This window comes from Chenopodium album, chromosome 6 (genome assembly GCF_948465745.1).
Source record: "Chenopodium album chromosome 6, dcCheAlbu1.1, whole genome shotgun sequence".
Taxonomy (NCBI): Eukaryota; Viridiplantae; Streptophyta; class Magnoliopsida; order Caryophyllales; family Amaranthaceae; genus Chenopodium; species Chenopodium album.
The window spans coordinates 38,661,047-38,680,082 of NC_137839.1; the positions used below are offsets into that span (position 1 = coordinate 38,661,047).

The 19,036-nt window shown below is 37.1% G+C and overlaps 2 protein-coding genes across 3 annotated transcripts in view; one reads left to right on the forward strand and one right to left on the reverse strand.

Moving 5' to 3' along the window:
• Positions 1–13,967, reverse strand: part of LOC145636036 (putative serine/threonine protein kinase IREH1) — a 28,956-nt gene extending 14,989 nt beyond the window's left edge. For both annotated transcript variants that reach the window (XR_014113992.1, XM_081687470.1), the window contains exons 1-9: positions 13,119–13,967; positions 9,110–9,180; positions 8,828–9,010; positions 7,384–8,739; positions 1,210–1,382; positions 707–953; positions 448–540; positions 231–371; positions 50–142 (exon numbers count right to left, since the gene is read on the reverse strand). Coding sequence is in view for 1 of the 2 variants with exons in the window: in XM_081687470.1 (XP_081543596.1) it covers positions 50–142; positions 231–371; positions 448–540; positions 707–953; positions 1,210–1,382; positions 7,384–8,739; positions 8,828–9,010; positions 9,110–9,180; positions 13,119–13,743 (2,982 nt within the window). In the remaining variant the exon portion in view is untranslated. The remainder of the gene's footprint in view (positions 1–49; positions 143–230; positions 372–447; positions 541–706; positions 954–1,209; positions 1,383–7,383; positions 8,740–8,827; positions 9,011–9,109; positions 9,181–13,118) is intronic.
• Positions 13,968–14,987: 1,020 nt separating this feature from the next.
• LOC145636899 (uncharacterized) lies at positions 14,988–17,776 on the forward strand. The gene is made up of 4 exons (XM_081688436.1): positions 14,988–15,016; positions 15,582–15,706; positions 16,148–16,797; positions 17,267–17,776. The coding sequence occupies exons 1-4, from the start codon at positions 14,988–14,990 to the stop codon at positions 17,774–17,776; spliced, it is 1,314 nt and encodes a 437-aa protein (XP_081544562.1).
• Positions 17,777–19,036: the final 1,260 nt, after the last annotated feature.

Here is a 19,036-nt window from a genome sequence, read left to right on the forward strand (position 1 = left end):
TGTGCAAATTGAGTTTAAAAATTGAACGGACACAATAATCATTTTATACCTTGATATGACCATCATGGGCAATTAATAGATTGTCCGGCTTGAGATCACGATGAACCACATGAAGAGAGTGCAAATATTCTAAAGCAAGGACCTGAAAAATATCCAAGGCTCTCAAGAGGCAATCTTGCATTTATAACGAAATTTAACCAGAAGATAAAAGATATAAGGAAAAAACTAACCACTTCGGCTATATAGACCCGAGCAACATCTTCTTCTAAGCAGCCTAAATTCCTTAACAGTGAATACAGATCTCCTCCATTCAAATACTCCATAACCAAATACAAGTTTTCACGACAAGTAAATGAATAAAAGAACCGAACCTGATAGTAACAAGTAGAGATTAAAGAGATTATCATTCACTGAAGGGAAGAGGAAAAACAAGATAGACCTGCTCACCACAAAAGGATTGCGGACAGAAATCAAAATATTGCGTTCTGCCAAAATACTCTCCACAGCGTTCTTGCGAATCATATCTGCCTTAGCCAAAACCTACATAAATAGCAAAATTTAATTTAGTAATTGATGGCTTTCAAAATTTACATGTGACAATGTCAAAAACAACGAGATTGAAACACCAATAGAAGTACCACAAAATTCAAATAAATCAAAAACATCAGACTATACATACATTCAAAATGACAAAGAAAAAGGGTACCTTTATAGCAAAAAGATCTCCTGTTGTTCGTTTCTTAGCCAAGAAAACCCGACCAAATGCCCCACGACTAATAGGTTTCATAATCTCAAAGTCATCAATTGACGTGCGATCCTTGGCAGAATGAATAGGGCTGGTTCTTAAACTACGTATGACATCATCTTCCAAAGGTGCATCTTCATCAATTACAGTACTTACAAGATCAATTTTCTCATTATCAACCAGCTCCACTAGTTGTAGGTATTTTTCTCTGAAGAAATTAAGGCAGTGATGAAGGGTGTAATTATAAATGAACAAAACAGCTGAGCATCAATAACATTTAAGCTACTTAAAGCATCAGCACCATATAATCAATAAGCATAGCTCCTAATACTCAAACATCAGCAGAACCATAGCTGCTTCTTCAATTGAAAATTCGAGTCATACCCCCAGTACAAACACACACACACACACATACACACACACACACACACAAACAAACAAACAGAAAGAAAGAAAAGACTGACCGAATCAACTTCTCAATTCGGGCTCCAAAAGTCTCTACAGTGAGTGCATCAAATTTCCGACGGCCAATGACAACGCTCAAATCCTCCAGACATGTGAGTAAATAGTTCATTGAACGATCATCTTCAGACAGCGCATTTGCTGAACATCGAGCAATGTCTGCCAGTTCAGACATCTGCATCATACAAAAAAAAAATTAGGGATAGAATAACCAAAAAATTTATATCAGTATATTAAACATTTTCACGGCATTGTAAAACTACTGAAAAATTGGACATTGCTAAGTAACAAGCATCTGTGAGTGTAGTCAAGCTTGAGGGAACTTTTATTTTTAAATTTGTACCCCCCCCCCCCCCCTTTTTTTTTTTTTTTTTTTTTTTGTTTCCCAATAATTAAATAAGATTTTGGCAAAAGTAATACTATCACTATAAAAAAAAAAAAGGAAGTTGCTTTCCTTAGGTAGGTAAGAAGACCTCTCAAGAGCCTTAACCCAACCAGATTTTGGGCCAAGACTACTCAAGATTGGAGAGATCAAGGAGATTAAAATAGAAAACCTTGGGAAACATTAAATTAAAGCATTTCAAAGCGAGACTATTAGAGGCTATGATAAAGTAAAATGGAAAGCCCTAAAGTAGAAAAGTATGAATTTTTACCAAGTATTATCAAGCAAATCGACAAGGAACATTATGAGGCAGAAAAGGTTCAGTACTTCGGTGCACTTTATAATATTAGCAGAAAAGACATAAACCACAATATAATACGACAATTTTTAATTGAATTAAACTTAGACCTACCAACATTATTCCACAATTTAGTTTTACATCCACAATCAAAATAGTATTCTTAAAATTAGAAGTTACTTTTAGCAAAAGTCAGATGAACTCACCACCAAGACTTGCTTTATAAGCTAAGGAAATAAAATGATGATTTTTGAATTCCCTATTTAGTATCATTATTCAACATAGAAAGAACGGAGATTTGGATAACAGCAATTTATGTAGTCTATGAATCAATACTCTTTCACTCTCAAATCTCAATTTCAAATTCTATCTTCAAAAGGATAAGAGACTTTTACAGTTTTGCTATGGAGATTTCCAAAGAGAAAGAGAGAAGGTAGGGAAACTGCATTGTGTATATGTTTTGGCATGAGAGATATGTATTATTGTTAATTATCCGAAAGATTTACATTAGATATTGTGTTACTTTGCTTTTATGTAAAAAGTTGTACATGTGCTATTTCATTTCCTACAAAGTCTATACGGCCTCCAAACATTTTTTTTATATCGTTAAGAATTAGACTACGTTTAGTTCACCTTATTTTTACTTATTTGACATGAACTTATTTTTTGATAACACTTTGACCTTATATGTACGTTAATCCATACGAAAAAAATATACTTCCTCCATTCTTTAATTATTGCACCACTTTCCTTTCAAGGAAGTTTCACAAATATTGAACCATATCAATTTTAGGAAACAACATATCTCCGTTCACAATGTAAATACCCAATATACACTTACATTTAACACTTCATTCTTTAGTTTATGTTTACATCACATGGATAATTTTGTATTTGACCCCTCTCTATCTTCCTTTGTCACACTACCAAAAAATGTGAGCCCATGTGCAATAATAAAAGAATGGCTTAAGTATATCAAGCAGGGTCTTGTTAGATTTGTAATAATGTGTATGGTGTTAATATGTACTTAATACATTTTCCCATTACATAATTTAAAGATATCTAGCAATTTAAAATCGCACATATAGCAATAATGTATGATCAGAACTTAATTTTTCTAATCTAGTCCAAACTTATTTTTTCTATTCTCATATGAAATAAGTAAATTGAAGAGTTCAAAATAATAATTGGAGTTCATCAAGGTTCTACATTTAGTCTTAAACTTTTTCCAATAGTCATGGAAGAATTGACGAGCTCGATTCAAGATGATATACCATGGTGCATGATTTTTGCTAACAATATTTTGATGATTGATGAGACAATTAAAGGTGTGGAAAGTAAGTTAGAATTGTGGAGACAGACTTTGGAGTCCCGTGGCTTAAAGGTGAGGGAAATAAGACGACATATCTGGAATGTGAGGTTGGAATTCTATCCGTTGGGGTTTAAACGCCGATTCGGGTGTTTTGAGGGTGCCAACGGTGGGGATGTGAAGGGGAGAGGGGTTGTCGGCGGTAGTTGCAAAGTTCAGTGGCTGGGTAAGGGTTTAGGTTTTTATTTTTTTTTATTTTTCTTTTTTTTAAAACCAATCCATGAGTACTTAGAGCACTCACATCAATGAGCATTTTTTTGCTCATGAGCAAATTGATGAGCAAAAATAGTAAAAATGTTACTACATCTATGAGCAATATAAAATATGCTCATGAGCAAGTTAGAATTTGCTCATAGGATGAGCAAAATTGAAGATGAACAGTAAATACGTGGGCCTCAACATTCATCCAAAATTGATGAGCAAAAATGGTAAAAATGTTACTACATCAATGAGCAAAATAAAATATGCTCATGACCAATTCAATTATTTTTTGATCACTAGTGAGATAAAATTTCCTCACCAAAAATGCTCATGAGCAAATTTGGTTTGGAAGCGAGAGAGTGACTAGAGAGAGAATGAGCAAATTTTTTTTGCTCACTAATGTGAGTGCTCTTAGTGGGTCCCACTAACGGATTTCATCCAAAAATCCGTTAGTTGGTGGTGAAATCAAATTTTTTGGTTTTTGTGTGGTGTTATAATAAAAATTTGAGATAATGTGATTTTATAATCAATTTTTTAAAAAATTTGTGGTGTTATTTTCTAAAAAATCCTAAAAATAAATTAACATTAAAAAATTTGCGCCTCATATTCAAGAGGTGTGCGCTTTCGCTTTGCGCTTAGGCTACAGGGAGCCTCTCTACGCCTCGAGCCTCGCGCTTTTTAAAACTAAGTGGAAAATTTTTAAATTATCACCCAAAAATGTGTCCATTTTCAAAATAACCACCCGTTTAATTTTATTTTCCCTTAAATTAAAAAAATATTCAGACTACCACCCACTTCAAAATTCCGGTGGATTTTTCTTATGTGGGCCCCACCCAACGAGTAGTAGTGGCAATTCAAAAGCTTTTGGTTTTTTTAGTTGTTTTCTTTTGGTTTTAGGTTGTCTTGTACTCAATAAACTGGTGTAAGGGAGAGGTGGAGTGAAGACATGGCCGTTGATTGTAATGCTTAGACATAGCCTGTACTAGTCGTTGGATGAGTCCTCATAACAAAAATCCATCGGAATTTTGAAATGGGTGATAATTTGAGTAGATTTTTAATTTAAGGGGTGGTAAAAATGTAAAATAAAATGAAAAATTAAACGAGTGGTTATTTTGACAATGAATACATTTTTTTGTGATAATTTAAAATTTTTCCAAATAAAGTTCCAAATTAGTTGACATGTAATCCTTTTTAAAAAGTTTCTTGTTTATTGATGCGTTTTATTTTGGTTCACTTTTTAATACTTCCTCCGTTCTTTTATTATTGCACCACTTGCCTTTTTAGAAAGTTTCACAAATATTGCACCATTTCCTCTTTAGGAAAAAAATTATTTGTGTTCACACTACAAATACCCAACATACCCTAGCTTTTTCACACTTACTTTTTAATTTATCAATATGTCACATGGGCAATTTTGTATTTTTACCTTTCTCTCTCTTACTTTTTTCCACTACCAAATATTTATACTCAACCCCTATGGTGCAATAATATAAAAACGGAGGAAGTATGTTAAATTGTCGATTTTACACTCATCCTCACCTTGATTTGTCTTCTCCCTTCTCCATAACAAATTCAGTTCTCACTTTCACCCACTTAACCCAAGACCTCCTCTCGTAGGCGTCATAGCCACCACTAAACACACCATCACATTTTCTAACTCCTACCTTACAACCACCACTCCAAGTCAACATTGGAACGGAGGACGTAAGAAAAAATACATTTTTGTATTTTTATCATTTTGCAATTTTTTCCTGCCATTTTCTTGCTTTTAGGATTGACGCCTACTCCCCATATCTGAGATATAGACAATTTCTGTGTTACTCAGAGACCAAGTAAAACGGTATCACTAGAGTATCATATGATTTGCCAATGAAGAAGCTGGAAGTGAATTGTTCTTGCACTACAAGACTGCTATTGTTTTAATGGCATTAGCAATTTAGGGTAATAGTAATGGAGTGGACATGCCGTATGCCCTTCTAGGTCTCACAGCCCTTGAAAATTCCAATGCAAGATTAGAAAGCTAAAAGAAGTGGAAAACAGGCTGGTAAGGCAGACTATGGTGTTGTGGTCAGGAAAAGAATACAAATTTTGTGTGCTGTGGTGGGAGTAATGACATATCTCTTTCAATTAGTTGTTACATTAAGCTTCTTTGTGGGATATAGTAACATTCTTTACTATTCTTTGGAATGAACGCATTTGAGTTAAGCCTAGAATGTGCATTTAAGATGTTAAATTAAAGTGGAGCTCTCTTTTAATTTCCTCTATAGCTCAAATCTTCCTATGGATATGTCATCTTTCTTCTTGAAAGTATTTTTTATCCTTTTTCTTCTGTAGTTGAAGGCAGCCCACTTCCTCTTCTGATTTTAGTAATCACGTAACTCCTTTTCCCTCTTTCCTAATTTTTTTTAATAATATTTTAATGTTATTTAATTATTAAATTTATATAGTTATATTTTAGGTTATTTCCCTATGTTCAATACCAAGACAGCTGTAGAATAATTAAAATAGAAAATTTTTAAAAAGTGTGCCTCATGTACAAGAGGCACGCGCCTCCGCCTTGCACCTCACGCCTAGGCTCCAGGAACCCTTTGCGCCTCGGTGCGCCTTGCACCTTTCAAAGCTAAGCTCCCAAAACAATCAGGAATCAAGATTCAAGACATGCAAAGGGAATGGATCCTAGAGTAATCCATTATTTCTCCAATGAAACGAGAGGCAGCCAATCTCTAAGGATTTCCAGCTTGTCCTATTCGAAACTAGGGCAAGGGAAGATTTCGAGCTTCTCTAATAAATCCGTTGGCTCGTGGATGATTGTACAAATGAGGGAAAAGACTACTCAGAATAAGCATTTGTTAACTTACAAGGGTACGGACTCCAAAAATCTACAATTTTTGTTCATGCCTCGTAGGAAGATGAGTCCAAGAGAGAGGAGACATGACAAAAAATCAAAGAGGAAAAAGGTCAAGCCCTCTCAGAAGTGGTCAACCAGTTTGTTAGCCCTACACTTCTGTTGTTGAGAGGTTTGATGAGCCCACGTTTTCACGTATAATTGATAAAAGCAATGAAGATTCAAGCATTGAGGATGGGAGTGAAGTTCCAGCGAGAGACTATTCTACCACTATTAATGCTGAAGTGGAATCTGTTTTTTCTAATGAAGAAGACCCTATGGCGTTTGATCTAGGCCAGATATAGTGTATCGCAGGTTGTGCAGGTCCAAGAAGCGCAAAGGAACAAACACCAAGCATCTTATAGCTAATGCCTGCGATGGAATTCGTCAACCCCTAATTTGTATTCCTTAGCAAGTTATGAAAGTTGTACCACCCATCCCCCGATATAGTCCTAGTGTTAGTTTGGTTAAGAGAACTACGCTCTCTCCTTGTTGTATTAGTCTTTGAGTCTGTTAGGAGCTAGTCTCCTTTTCTGACATAAAAAATAAAATAAAAAAAATAAAAAAAAATTAAATTAAATTAAAAAAATAAAAAATAAAAAAAAAAAAAAAACATCACAAATGACTTGTTACAGCCACAACAGTGTTCTGATTTTCATACAAATGAATTTCTTCTTTTCTAGCCCTATTTTTGGAGGGCCTCATTCTTCTAATCCTAACGGAAAGCTTTTTTAGAGATTCTCAGTTTTTGAGGTGGCAAGTGCCTTTATTTTTCTTTGATCGGCATACTGTTATCCTTTTCTTGGTGTTTACGCACCTGTGTTTCAAGTAATCAGTCATGTGCCAAATATCATAGAGCACAACAATACCAACCTACCTAAATGCAAATTTGTGGTTTCTACCTAAGTAGTAATGTAACTACTCAGTACTCAGCAAGCTTAACAGTGGAGCATTACCTCATATAAGAAGCAATGAGGTGCAAAAAAGAAAGGCATGTAAACAGACAGCATGAATATGAGGTTTACAAAACTGAGAAAATTACCTGAGGATGATCTTCGTGTTCTGAATAACCACCTTTACTAGATAGAAGCAAATCTATTTGGCTGGTTCTTGGTGTCATTAAAGGAGACCTAGGAGTCATGCTACCAGCAGATGATGTTGTCATTCCTTGATCAGATTTTGGGCCAAAACGAGTCTTACAAGACATAGATGATAAACCTTTCAAATCATCCATGAATACAGCATTATCAGTGTCAGGAAAAGAGTCCAGCATGTCCTCTGATCCCCTGCGAGACCAGTCACTAAGTTTTGGAGAAAAAACATCAGACTCTTCAGTAACACTCGAATTTGATACTTTTGCAGCATCAGGGCTCCCAATTGCAGGTTGAAAATCCTTTTGTGGAGGACATTCAATCATTTTTTCTAAAGTGTCAGCAATTCTTAAAAGGCGTTCATTGACACTTAAGCCCTTCTGATCACATCTATCAGCAACTGCACATACTTTTGAATGATCTTCTACATGTAAAGTTAGAACCTCTTCCTCACATATTCGGCATATTATGGAACTCTCATCTGATACACTTGGCTGGTCTCCCCAGTAACCCCAGGAATTTTTCTGTCGGTGTTTAGACGAAGCACAAGTTTGTGCAACTGAATCTTTGGAAGAAAGGGCCTCAGATCCCTTTATAGAAGACGGATCCGTATCTAATATTTCACTTTTGTTGGATATGTTTATATGCTCCAATTTACTATCACTCTGCTCGATTTCAAGCGGAACTTCTGTTTTTTTAACACCAGGCGAAGGGAGTTTTTTCCAGGAAGTAATCCGCTCCCTCCCAGAAGGAGACTCAGTTATCTTTGTCGCTTCAACAGGAGTGAATATATCTGAAGTACGCAAACTGTGACCATGTTGTTCTTGACTAAAGGATTTTTGTGCAGATGATCCCCTTGAAATCTTTCCAGAAACACTACTTTTTCTATCTTTTCCAGGAGGAAGCCTTTTTTCTGCAAACTGTAAAATTGTTGATTGGCGCAGCTGAAGGGCATGTCCATCTTCTGCTAATCCACTTTCCTTGTGAAATTGCAACAATCTGGTACATCGCGTTAGTATAAAAAGCATCCGCGTATGAAGCTGCTTCAGAGTACCTGGAGGCAACTCCTGACGCCTGTCATCCAATTCCTGAACTATGCTTTCACACTGAAGCCAGAACTCATTTGGTTGTGTCATAGCACAACTCCGAGCTAGGATCAATAAGTCCTCAATAGTTTCCTGCCACCCAGGTTGATTTTCTGTGTTCTTTTCTAAGAGACCGACTAGATCGGCTGCGAAAACAGCTAAGTCAGAGTCTACTTCTTCCTTGGCTTTCTCAAACCTTCCTCGTATCATGATTAAAACTTCCTACATGAAATATCAATTTCTAAAAGTAAATAAGTACTGAAAAATTATACCATCAGGAATGAGTGAGACTACAGCACATAATAGTTACCTCCAGATTATTTAAACCACGTGGCTTCCAAAATGGAAAAGGCCGTACTCCCTTAGAATTCAACTCATGGGAAAAGCTTTTTATATCTGCTGGATTTCTTTTCCTTGGCCCACTTGTAACACGAAGAATGGCTTGAAAACGAGGAGATTCAGATTCCTTTGGAGTTTCACAATCAAAAGCCATCTGAAGAATATAATATTATAATTCAATAAGATATAACGAAAAAAGAAAAACAACATAGCGCTTCTAATATGCAGAGTGATGAGAGAGGAAACTAACAACCTGTCCTTCAGGAGTACAAATATCTGGACTTTGTATGCTTCCTGACTGCTCCCAGGATGAATTTAAATTTCCTGCATAGAAGGTACAGACTTAGTAGGATAGGTGGAAATAATCACATGTCACTCCATCAACTAAGAAGTAATGACGACATGCAACATGGGCTACATGGCACACAAAGGTATAGAGCATAGGAATAAATTCATTTCATATCCTATAGAATTCTCAAAATGTTATAAATATTCAGGTCTATGTCATTCATTATGCCGCCATGTTTGTCAGACATTGGTGGACTACCCATACCTACTCCTATTCCCATGCCCCTACCCCCACCCCCCCCCCCCCCCTCCCCCCTAAAAATAGAATAGAGAGATAGAGGTATGTTTAAATGCACAATGATAATAGAGCTTGCCTGCAAGCAAAGCATAAAATTGTGCATTTGTTGAGGTTGTTGTATAGGTGAAAAAAGTGTTAGGTTAAGACCATAGATCGAAATTGGGGTTTTGGTTGCAATAGTAGTAGTAGTTGTGGATCCACAGTAGCGGGAATGATGTGGACATCAGGAAACTGATTGTAGCTGAACTAATACAATTTTGGGTATTTTCCTCTTTTTAAATGAATGTTTTGAAAAATATTTTGGTAAACTTTTTTTTTCCATAGTAAAATAATTCTTCTATTTATTTGAAAACAGCATAAAACAAAAAATTAATTTCCTTTTAATGAAAAGAAAAAAGGTCCAAATCATGGTGACAACTAAAGTACAAAAAATAAAGATCTGTTTTTTTCAGCTGATTTCCTCTAAACTTATCATACAAAGCTTTATATATTAAAGTTAGTTTGTCTACACTTATATTTGATCTTATCAAAACTCATTTTGTGTTAAATAAGTCATAACAGAGTAAGACCTAAATCCTCCTTTTAGATAGGTTGTCATCATGAAAGTCTTCATCTCAGCCTTTTTAACTAGTACCAGAACAAACAAAGGCTACACTAGGAAGCTAATTTTGATTATTCTAAGGAATAATGAATGACACAAACTCCTTTCTTAATTCTTTAAGTTCAGCTCTTCTTTCTCCCCTTCCTTCCCCCCCCCCCCCCTCCTCCCCCTCTGCTCTCCCCCTATATCAGAAGAGCTAACTTGAGCAAATTATAAGAAAAAATAAGCCTAAATAATTTAACATAATTTTGGAACAACTCTGCCTTATGTGATGCACGTGCCTTCACTTTACACATTGGCATTGGACTTGAGCACAAAAAGATAGACCCTGGGTTGACTCAGCACCATGAATAACCATGTTCCTGACATTGGGGCTGTTTGGCATTCCATCAAAAGGAAAAAGAATCAAGAAAGAAAAGCAAGGGGAAAATTCAAGAAAGGGAACTTGATATTTTTTTTTTTTGCTTGGTCAAAGCAAGGTATGCAATATTACCTTGTCATACGTTTGGTTGTAAATATGTAAAATTCTGTGGAAAACTACAATCAACCAAAAAAAATACGTAAATAAAAACATTTATTAAAATATATTATATAGCAAAGTAAATGGTTGTTTGTTATATGATACCTGGTGTCTTAAGCAAAAACTGCCAAGTCAACACCAGATTTTTAAGCTAAAGGCTGTAATCCGACAAAAGGTAAAATTTTACAAAAATATTGATACAAGAAAGTTTTTTTTATGAAAGTTTTTGAAAGGAGTTCCTAAAGATAAAAACACAATTTATTTTTTTTCTGTTTACTGGGCTATTGCATATGAGTCACAAAACTGACAATCATAACAAAGCACATGCCCATCACTAATTCAACCCTATCATAAATTATCTCCTCATCTCAACATTATAAACCACAATGCAACCCCACTTCCACATGCTGACATGCATGTTGTCATCACTCCCCTTATTACAACCATTGCAACCTCCTCCGCTAGCAAATAAGCTGTAGGTGGTCACATTTAATCATCAAATGGGACAATCTAAAGCTGTAACTCTATGGTGTTGAGTTGATTCTTGAGTACTTCTATTCCTTTTCCTCTTCTTTGAAAAATTTCTAAAATGGGTGTCTAAGAGGAAAAGTAGGTTTGACAAGAATACCGTCGTGGTACAAATCAAGGTCGTGATCTATTGCCTATTAAACCTGTATACCCAAATACGTCAAATGACCACATAAATAGGAAGCGTATGAAATTTTTCTTTTAAACTCTCCTAGATGCCAATACAGTAAAATAATAAATTGAAAAGTCTTGTGACACAAATCAGAACCACATTGTTACATTAGCAGACACATTTGAAAATTGTCGAAATTCAAAGAAAACACTATATAACTCTCTAGTATGAGCACGGGCGCGCACACACACACACTTGCTCACATTAGCTTTTAGCCTCAAGAAAAGGGGAAGTCGGGCAGCAGAAAAGTAAAAAGAGTAGCTTGCACTTTTTTCCGACGCTTTAACATTTGAAGGTTTTAAATTATCAGAGGGAGAATATACAGATGCAATTCCATTTCCACCTCTTCTCATTTTGATATCCAAAAAAAAACTCATCACGCCGAATTCCATTCCCTCCAATCTCATTCAAAGACATCCCAAGACTGCATATAGAGAACCTAATAATCAACGACGCACCATAATAAAAAACGGTTTTTCTACCAAATCCCTTGATCTTTTGAAAAATTCACCTAATACCCTCAAGTTTTTCAAAATTCACCAAATACCACCACTGACGTTTGTTATTATTCACACCGTGACCTCAAAATACTCTTTGACGTTAAAGGTCCATTAGCAATAAAATTTAATTCACCAAATGTCATAACTTTGTTAAATAATCACACAATATACCTCTATTTTTTTAGGTACAACGACTAGCTTGAAATTTAGAAACGTAACCGTTAATTTTGGTTTTTACCTATTTTTGCATAAATACTCACCACATAGCAATCCTTTTATTTGCTTAACCACAAATTTTAATACCATGAGTTATATGTCTAAATCCTCTTCCTCAATACGTAAGAGTTAAAAACAACCTCCATTCATAAAAAGAAGTAAAAGAAGTGTTGGAGACCAGGCAAATAGAGAAAAAAAAAAGGGGTCAAATTAAGTAGATATGATAATTTTGCGGGCTTGGACAGGAAACAGACCGGGTTTATAGTTCATATATTTTCCATCAGGCTTAATATAGCAAACTCAAGCCCCTTTTATGCAGGATTGACAATTTGTTCATACCTGTCCTAGTAAATGGTCTGGGCTAGTCCACAAGCTAACGGAACGGACTCAGAGCTTCTAGTTGTAACTTTTCTCCAACAACTGCATTATTTTTTACAACTCTTACATAAAAGTACTCATACATTGAGGAAGATGATTTGGACATATAACTCGTGATGTTAAAATTGTGGTTAAGCAAATAAGAGGACTGCTATGTGTTTAGTATTTATGCAAAAAAGGGTAAGAATCAAAATTAACCGCTAGTTTCCTAAATTTCAAACTAGTCGTTGTAACTCAAAAAATAGAGGTATTTCATGTAATTATTTAACAAATTTAGGGCATTTAGTGAATTAAATTTTATTGCTATTTGCTAACGGACCTCATAGGTCACAGTAGGAATAATAACAAACGTTAGTGGTTAGTGGTATTTGGTGAATTTTGAAAAACTTAAGGGTATTTGGTGAATTTTGCAAAAGGTCAAGGGCACTTGGTGAAACAACCGTAATAAAAACCATCATCATCATCAACCTTAACAGCCACCATTACTAACACCATAAAATCATCTAGCACAAAGCAACTTAAAATAGAAACAAAGTTGCCCACTTCCTATTATTTCTTGGAAAATCATCCATGTCAAAGACTGACAATACGACACGGCTAAAAAAAACCAACCAGGTAGGATTGTACTACATGCTACTATCCATAACTACAAGAATTACAAAAATGTACATAGTTACATAACTACAGGGTAAACAATTCTCTCCTCCGTTGATCAAATCATCACATAGTTACACAATTATAAGCAAGTAAGAAACCCTTACCTACTCCTCCAGACGACAGTCTAGACCGCGGCAACTGGCCTACATTTAACAAACTCGGGCTCGGGGCAGTCCCACCGCTCTCGGGCGACATGCTATCAGAATTACTTCCACTCTCAACAACATTATCCAACCAACCCATCTCCTTTTTCCCACTACCCTTACTACTGGAGCCACTCCCATCACTAGGAATCGCAGCACCAGGCTTAGAAAGATTACTAGACCCAAGCACAACACCGCTCTTTTCGGGTCGAAACCCAAAAAAGCTCTCCTGAGGCAACGGCCCTGATCTCGTCTTAATCTTGTTCAAACCCAAAGACGAAGCAAGAATCGGCGACACCGAAGCCGACGGTGACCCTGAATTGGTCTTAATCCCAGGATCAATTCGAGCTTCCTTACCTTTACCGTCCTTTTTTTTGGTAACAACTGAATGTCTCGAATTACTACTACTATTGTTAGTAGCAGAAACAGTAGAATTACTATTACTAGTATTATTAATTGAATCTTTTTCAGATGATTTACCCTTCTTCTTCTCGGATCTACTGGGTGAATTGAAACGACGAGGACTGTTGGATCCATCAGAGTCTGATGATTTCTTCGAGGAGAAAAATCTGCCTTTAAATACCATTTTTTTTTTTTTTTTGGGAAAGTCGAAAAAAGGGGTAATCGGAAAGTATTACTACATCATAGCCGGAAAAATGGGGAGTTTTGTAGTGAAAATAGGAGGAGAGTAGAAAATGGTGGGTGGAGTTGGTCGTCTCCAAAGTTTCAAAGATTGGTACAGAAAATAGAATAGATAGCAGATAGAAAAAACGAGAGAGAGAGAGAAGACGGTGATGCGCGTTTACAGCATATCTGCTGTGATTTCAGATTAATGCGTCAGTCTTACTATTTAGGGAATGATGGACCGCTACCCGTGTAGGCTACCCCTTTCAAGTGACGTCAGATTTTTTTTTTAAATATATTTTATTTAGGGTAGATAACAATACTTAATGACTCAATAACAGTTTTTGATAAATTATTAACGGTACCTTAATTTAAAATAACAGTTTTTAATAATACACTGATTTTTACTATACTTCGATCTGATAATTACTTAAATGACTTTTATTGATACTAGTTATCACTACTCTACTACTTATACATAGAGATTTATGGCGAGAGTTAAAGGATTTTGCTACGTCTCATAATAAACCTTGGATGATTGCCGGGGATTTTAATGATACTAGGTTCTAGGGGTGTTCAAAAAAACCCGACCCGATTGTCCCGACCCGATTTCCCGATGACCCGGCAAATACCCGATGGGAAATTTGGGGAAAAAACTGTTTTTTCGGGACGGGTACCCGACCCGGGAAAATTACATGTTACCCGAGTCGGGACATGGGCCGCATTTTTTAATACTCGGGTACCCGAATTCCCGAAAATAAATTAGTATTAAAAAAAAATCTCTGCTAAGCCCAGCCCACAATCCCCACATGCCCCTTCTGTTTCGAAACAAAATTAGGGTTTCTTCCTCACAATCGCCGCTCGCCTCTCTCTCTCTTCCTCTCTCTGAGCTTCCTCTCTGTTCCTGCTTCTCTCTCTCTCTTCCTTCCTTCTTCTTCCTTGAGTTCCTTCTTTGTTCTTCATACTTCTCTATCCTCAAACTCTCAAACCTCTTCTCAATCGTTGCTTCGCCTAACTCCGTCGTCGCTGCTGATTCTCAAATTTCTTTATCTCGACCTTGCTTATAATACAATATTTACCCTTGAATTTGTGGCTCGTGGTTCTTACTCGCATCATGGGTCCAGTTTTGTTTGAATTATGAAGGAGTGGGTGGTTCAATTTTGTGAGGGGCAAGACATATGTGAATGATGGTTGGTGTTGATAATGATGGCTGATGTTGGTGATGAATTAAGGCTGTGAGCTACGAAATCTGGGCTTCTTTTTTTTTTTCTTTTTTTTTTATATAATGTTCAATATAGTAAGATCTATTTTTAGTTGTAATTTTAGTTGTACTTACTTTTTCTAATTATGTGAAGTTTGGGTAAATAAATTCTAGATTGTTTATAATTTCACATTTTGGGCAAATTACTGTCATATCAAATTCGAGTACCCTATGACCCGACCCGAGAAAATCGGGTACCCGAAACCCGGGTACCCGGTCTTCTCGGGTCAGGTCACGGGTCGAGTTTCAAACTACCCAAAGATCCGAGTACCCGTTGTTTTGGGTACCCGAAAACCCGGGTACCCGGATTTGAACATCCCTACTAGGTTCTCTTATGAACGAAGTACAAGCTGTCCGGAAACATCAAGAAGGATGGCCCGGTTCAATGAATGGGTGGAGGACATGAACCTCCTTGAAATAAAGTTCAGTGGTCCGCACCATACATGGGCAAGAGGGAACTCAGTCCAAACTTAAACTAGTGCAAGGCTCGACAGAAGCCCTGTGAAATGGAGATTGGAGTCTCCGTTTTGCAAATGCAGGGGCGAAAAATCTTCTAGCAATTCAGTCAGATCATTGCCCCATCATTATTGCTCAATTATCCGCTATTATCCTATTAATAAGCCTTTCAAGTTCCAAACAGCCTGGCTAACGCATGAGCATTTTCGTAAGTTTGTTGAGGATAAATGGAATAAAACCGAGCCCCTAGTGCCCCAATTGAAGAGAGTTGCTATTGATCTTCAAGAGTGGAATAAAAATGTGTTTCATAATATTTTTTTAAAAAAGAGGAATCTCATGGCTCGAATTGCAGGAGTACAAAGAAGTCTATCTCAACAAAAATCCAGAGATTTAATTAAACTTGAGTCGAAGCTCCGAAAGGAACTTGATGATGTCCTTGAATAAGAAGAAATACTTTGGTACCAAAAGTCGAGAGTTGAGTGGATTCGAGATAGGGATCGTAACACATCTTTTTTCCATCTAAGTACAATAGCACGACGGTGGAGAAACAACATCACTTCCATCAAGGACATCTCGAACGGATAATGGCTTTATGACAAACAACAAGTCCAAAATAATATTGTGAATTATTTTTAAAATCTTTTTGAAGATGAAGATCAACAAACCATAGGGCCATTGCCAACGGATATCTTCCCGGAATTCACTAATAGGGATTGGGACATGCTCTCAAGGCCCTTTGCGAGGTGTGAGGTGGAAAAAGCGGTGTTTGAAATAGGTGTTATGAAAGCACGGGGTCCGGATGGTTTACAAGCTCTTTTCTACCAAAAGCACTGGGACATTGTTACTGAAAATGTATATCAACTAGCTCTTGATGTTTTGAATGGGAAGGGCCTCCCCAATAATTTGAATGATACATTTATTGTGCTTATTCCAAAAGTGGACACTCCGGAACTTGCAACTCAATTCCGACCTATTAGTCTCTGCAATGTAGCTTACAAAATTATAACAAAGACTATTGTCAACAGAATCAAACCGATGATGTCTCACCTTACATCTTATACACAAACAAGATTTGCCCCCGGGAGACAAATAACGGATAATATAGTTATTGTACAAGAAGTAATTCATACCATAAAGAGCAAGCAAGGTGGGAGGGGGCTAATGGCAATCAAAATAGATTTTGAGAAGGCGTATGATCTCTTGAAGTGGAGTTTTATTCGTGATACTCTCTATGAAATTAGATTTTCCCCCCTTATCACCGATCTAATTATGGAGTGTATCACCACGTCTTCAATGAAGGTTCTTTGGAACAGGGAACCAACTCAAATGTTTAAGCCAGAACGGGTCATACGTCAAGGGGATCCTTTGTCACCATATATTTTTGTTCTTTGCATGGAACGATTAAATTAATTAATAGAGGAATCTATTATTGAAGGTATATGGAAACCCATATATGCTAGTATAAATGGACCAAAGCTATCAAAGCTATGTTTTGCCGATGATATTATTCTATTTGCGGAAGCCACAGTTGATCAAGCCATCATTCAGGAATGCTTGGCTCGTTTCTGTACTCACTTAGGGTAAAAAATAAGTTATCCGAAGTCTCGAGTATAATTCTTAAATAACATGAAAACGGAGGATACTACTGCTATTTGCCACGCCTTAGGGATTGATGCAACAAATGATTTGGGCACATATCTTGGGATGCCAACCCTTACTAGCAGGGTTACTCGAGAGACCTTTGCTTACCTTTGTGAAAAAAATATAGGAGATTGGCAGGATGGAAGTCGAAGTACGTATCATTGGTTGGGAGAATTACCCTCGCAAAAACAACTCTAACGACATGAGTTCCTATGCTATGCAAACGACAAAAATCCCCCGAACTATTTGTGATGAGATTGACAAATGCACACGCTGTTTCATATGGGGTGGGGATGATGAGCATCGAAGGATTCACCTCCTCTCTTGGGACGTATTGCAGCAACCAAAGGAGAAGGGTGGACTAGGCATAAGGTCGGCCAGGCAAACTAATGCAGCCTTCTTGGCTAAGTTGGGATGGCGTGTGCTAACTGAGCCAAATGCTCTTTGGTCTCGAGTTCTGAGGGCCAAATATTGTAAGGGACGATGTGATGTTGACATGTTTGAACCAAAAGAAAATATGTCAAATGTTTTGAGGGGTATTTTAGAAAATGCAAAGTTAATCAATGAAGGGTCGAGAGTTGTTGTAAGTGATGGAACAAGAATTGAACATTATTCTGGGATCACAATTGGGCAATGATTAAACCATTACGAGCTGCTACTATTGCTAAATTCCCTGAGGAAATTGATGGAGCTACAGTTGAGGAGCTATGGGACGAAGAGAATGGATGAAAGTGGCAATTTGTTTGCTGAGCTTCTCCCTCCTAATATCTTAGGACTCATTGAAGCTCATGCTTTAAGGAAAGATCCCTCCTCTGGGGACTTATTATATTGGGGTGCAGTGGGTCGAATAATGGGAAATTCTCTATTAAATCGGCATTAAAAATCATTCGGAAAGAAGATGAACTGGAGAATGATAGCACTTGGAACCTAGTTTGGAAAGTCAAAATCAAGCAAAGAGCAAAAATGTTTCTCTGGCTTACTATGCATAACGGAATAATGATAAATGCAAACAAAGTAAAAAGGAGTTTATCCCATAATCCTTGGTGCTAGTCCTGCTAGGGGTGTACAAAAACTGGCCCGGACCTGAAAACCGACCTGAACCGGACCTGTTGGGACCGGACCTGATCCGGACCTATAGATTCAGGTCCGGTCCCGGTCCTTGAAATTCAAGGATTCCGGGTTTCAGGTCCGGTCCGGGTAAAACCCGGAAATTTCAGGTCCGGACCTGAAACCGGTAAAACTACTTTTTTTATTTAATAAGTCTAAATAGGTCCATAAACAGGTCCAAACAGGTCCGTAACAGGTCTAAACAGGTCCAATCAGGTCTAAACAGGTCCAAACAGGTCTAAACAGGTCCAAACAGGTCTAAACAGGTCAGCACTTTCATATTATTTAAAAAAAAAAAAATAATCAGGTCTATTCAGGTCCAAACCCGGACCGGACCTGATTTTTCAGGTCTGGACCGGAACCGGACCTGTTGATTCAGGTCTGGTCTCCGGTCCTTAAAAATCAAGGATTCAGGTCCCGGTCCATTCAGGTCCGGGTCAGGTCCGGTCCGGTTTTGGACCGGTGTACATCCCTAAGTCCTGCCATGTACATGAAGAGACAACCTTACATGCTCTTAGAGATTGTAAAGCAGCCGTGAGGTTTGGAGACAAGTGGGAGGACCAGCTACGGCATCCCTCTTTGCAACTGGCACTTTGCAACAATGGATTGCAAAAAATATTAAGGTGCAAACTAGGACTGATCTTTCCCCTGAGATTTTGCCAATTTACTTCACTTTAACTTTGTGGTGGATATGGCGATGGAGGAATAATGTGGTGTTTAATAGGGCTAATGAAAATCCGATTGATATAAAGCAATTTCTCCTAAATAGATTTGAGGAAATTTGGAGAGC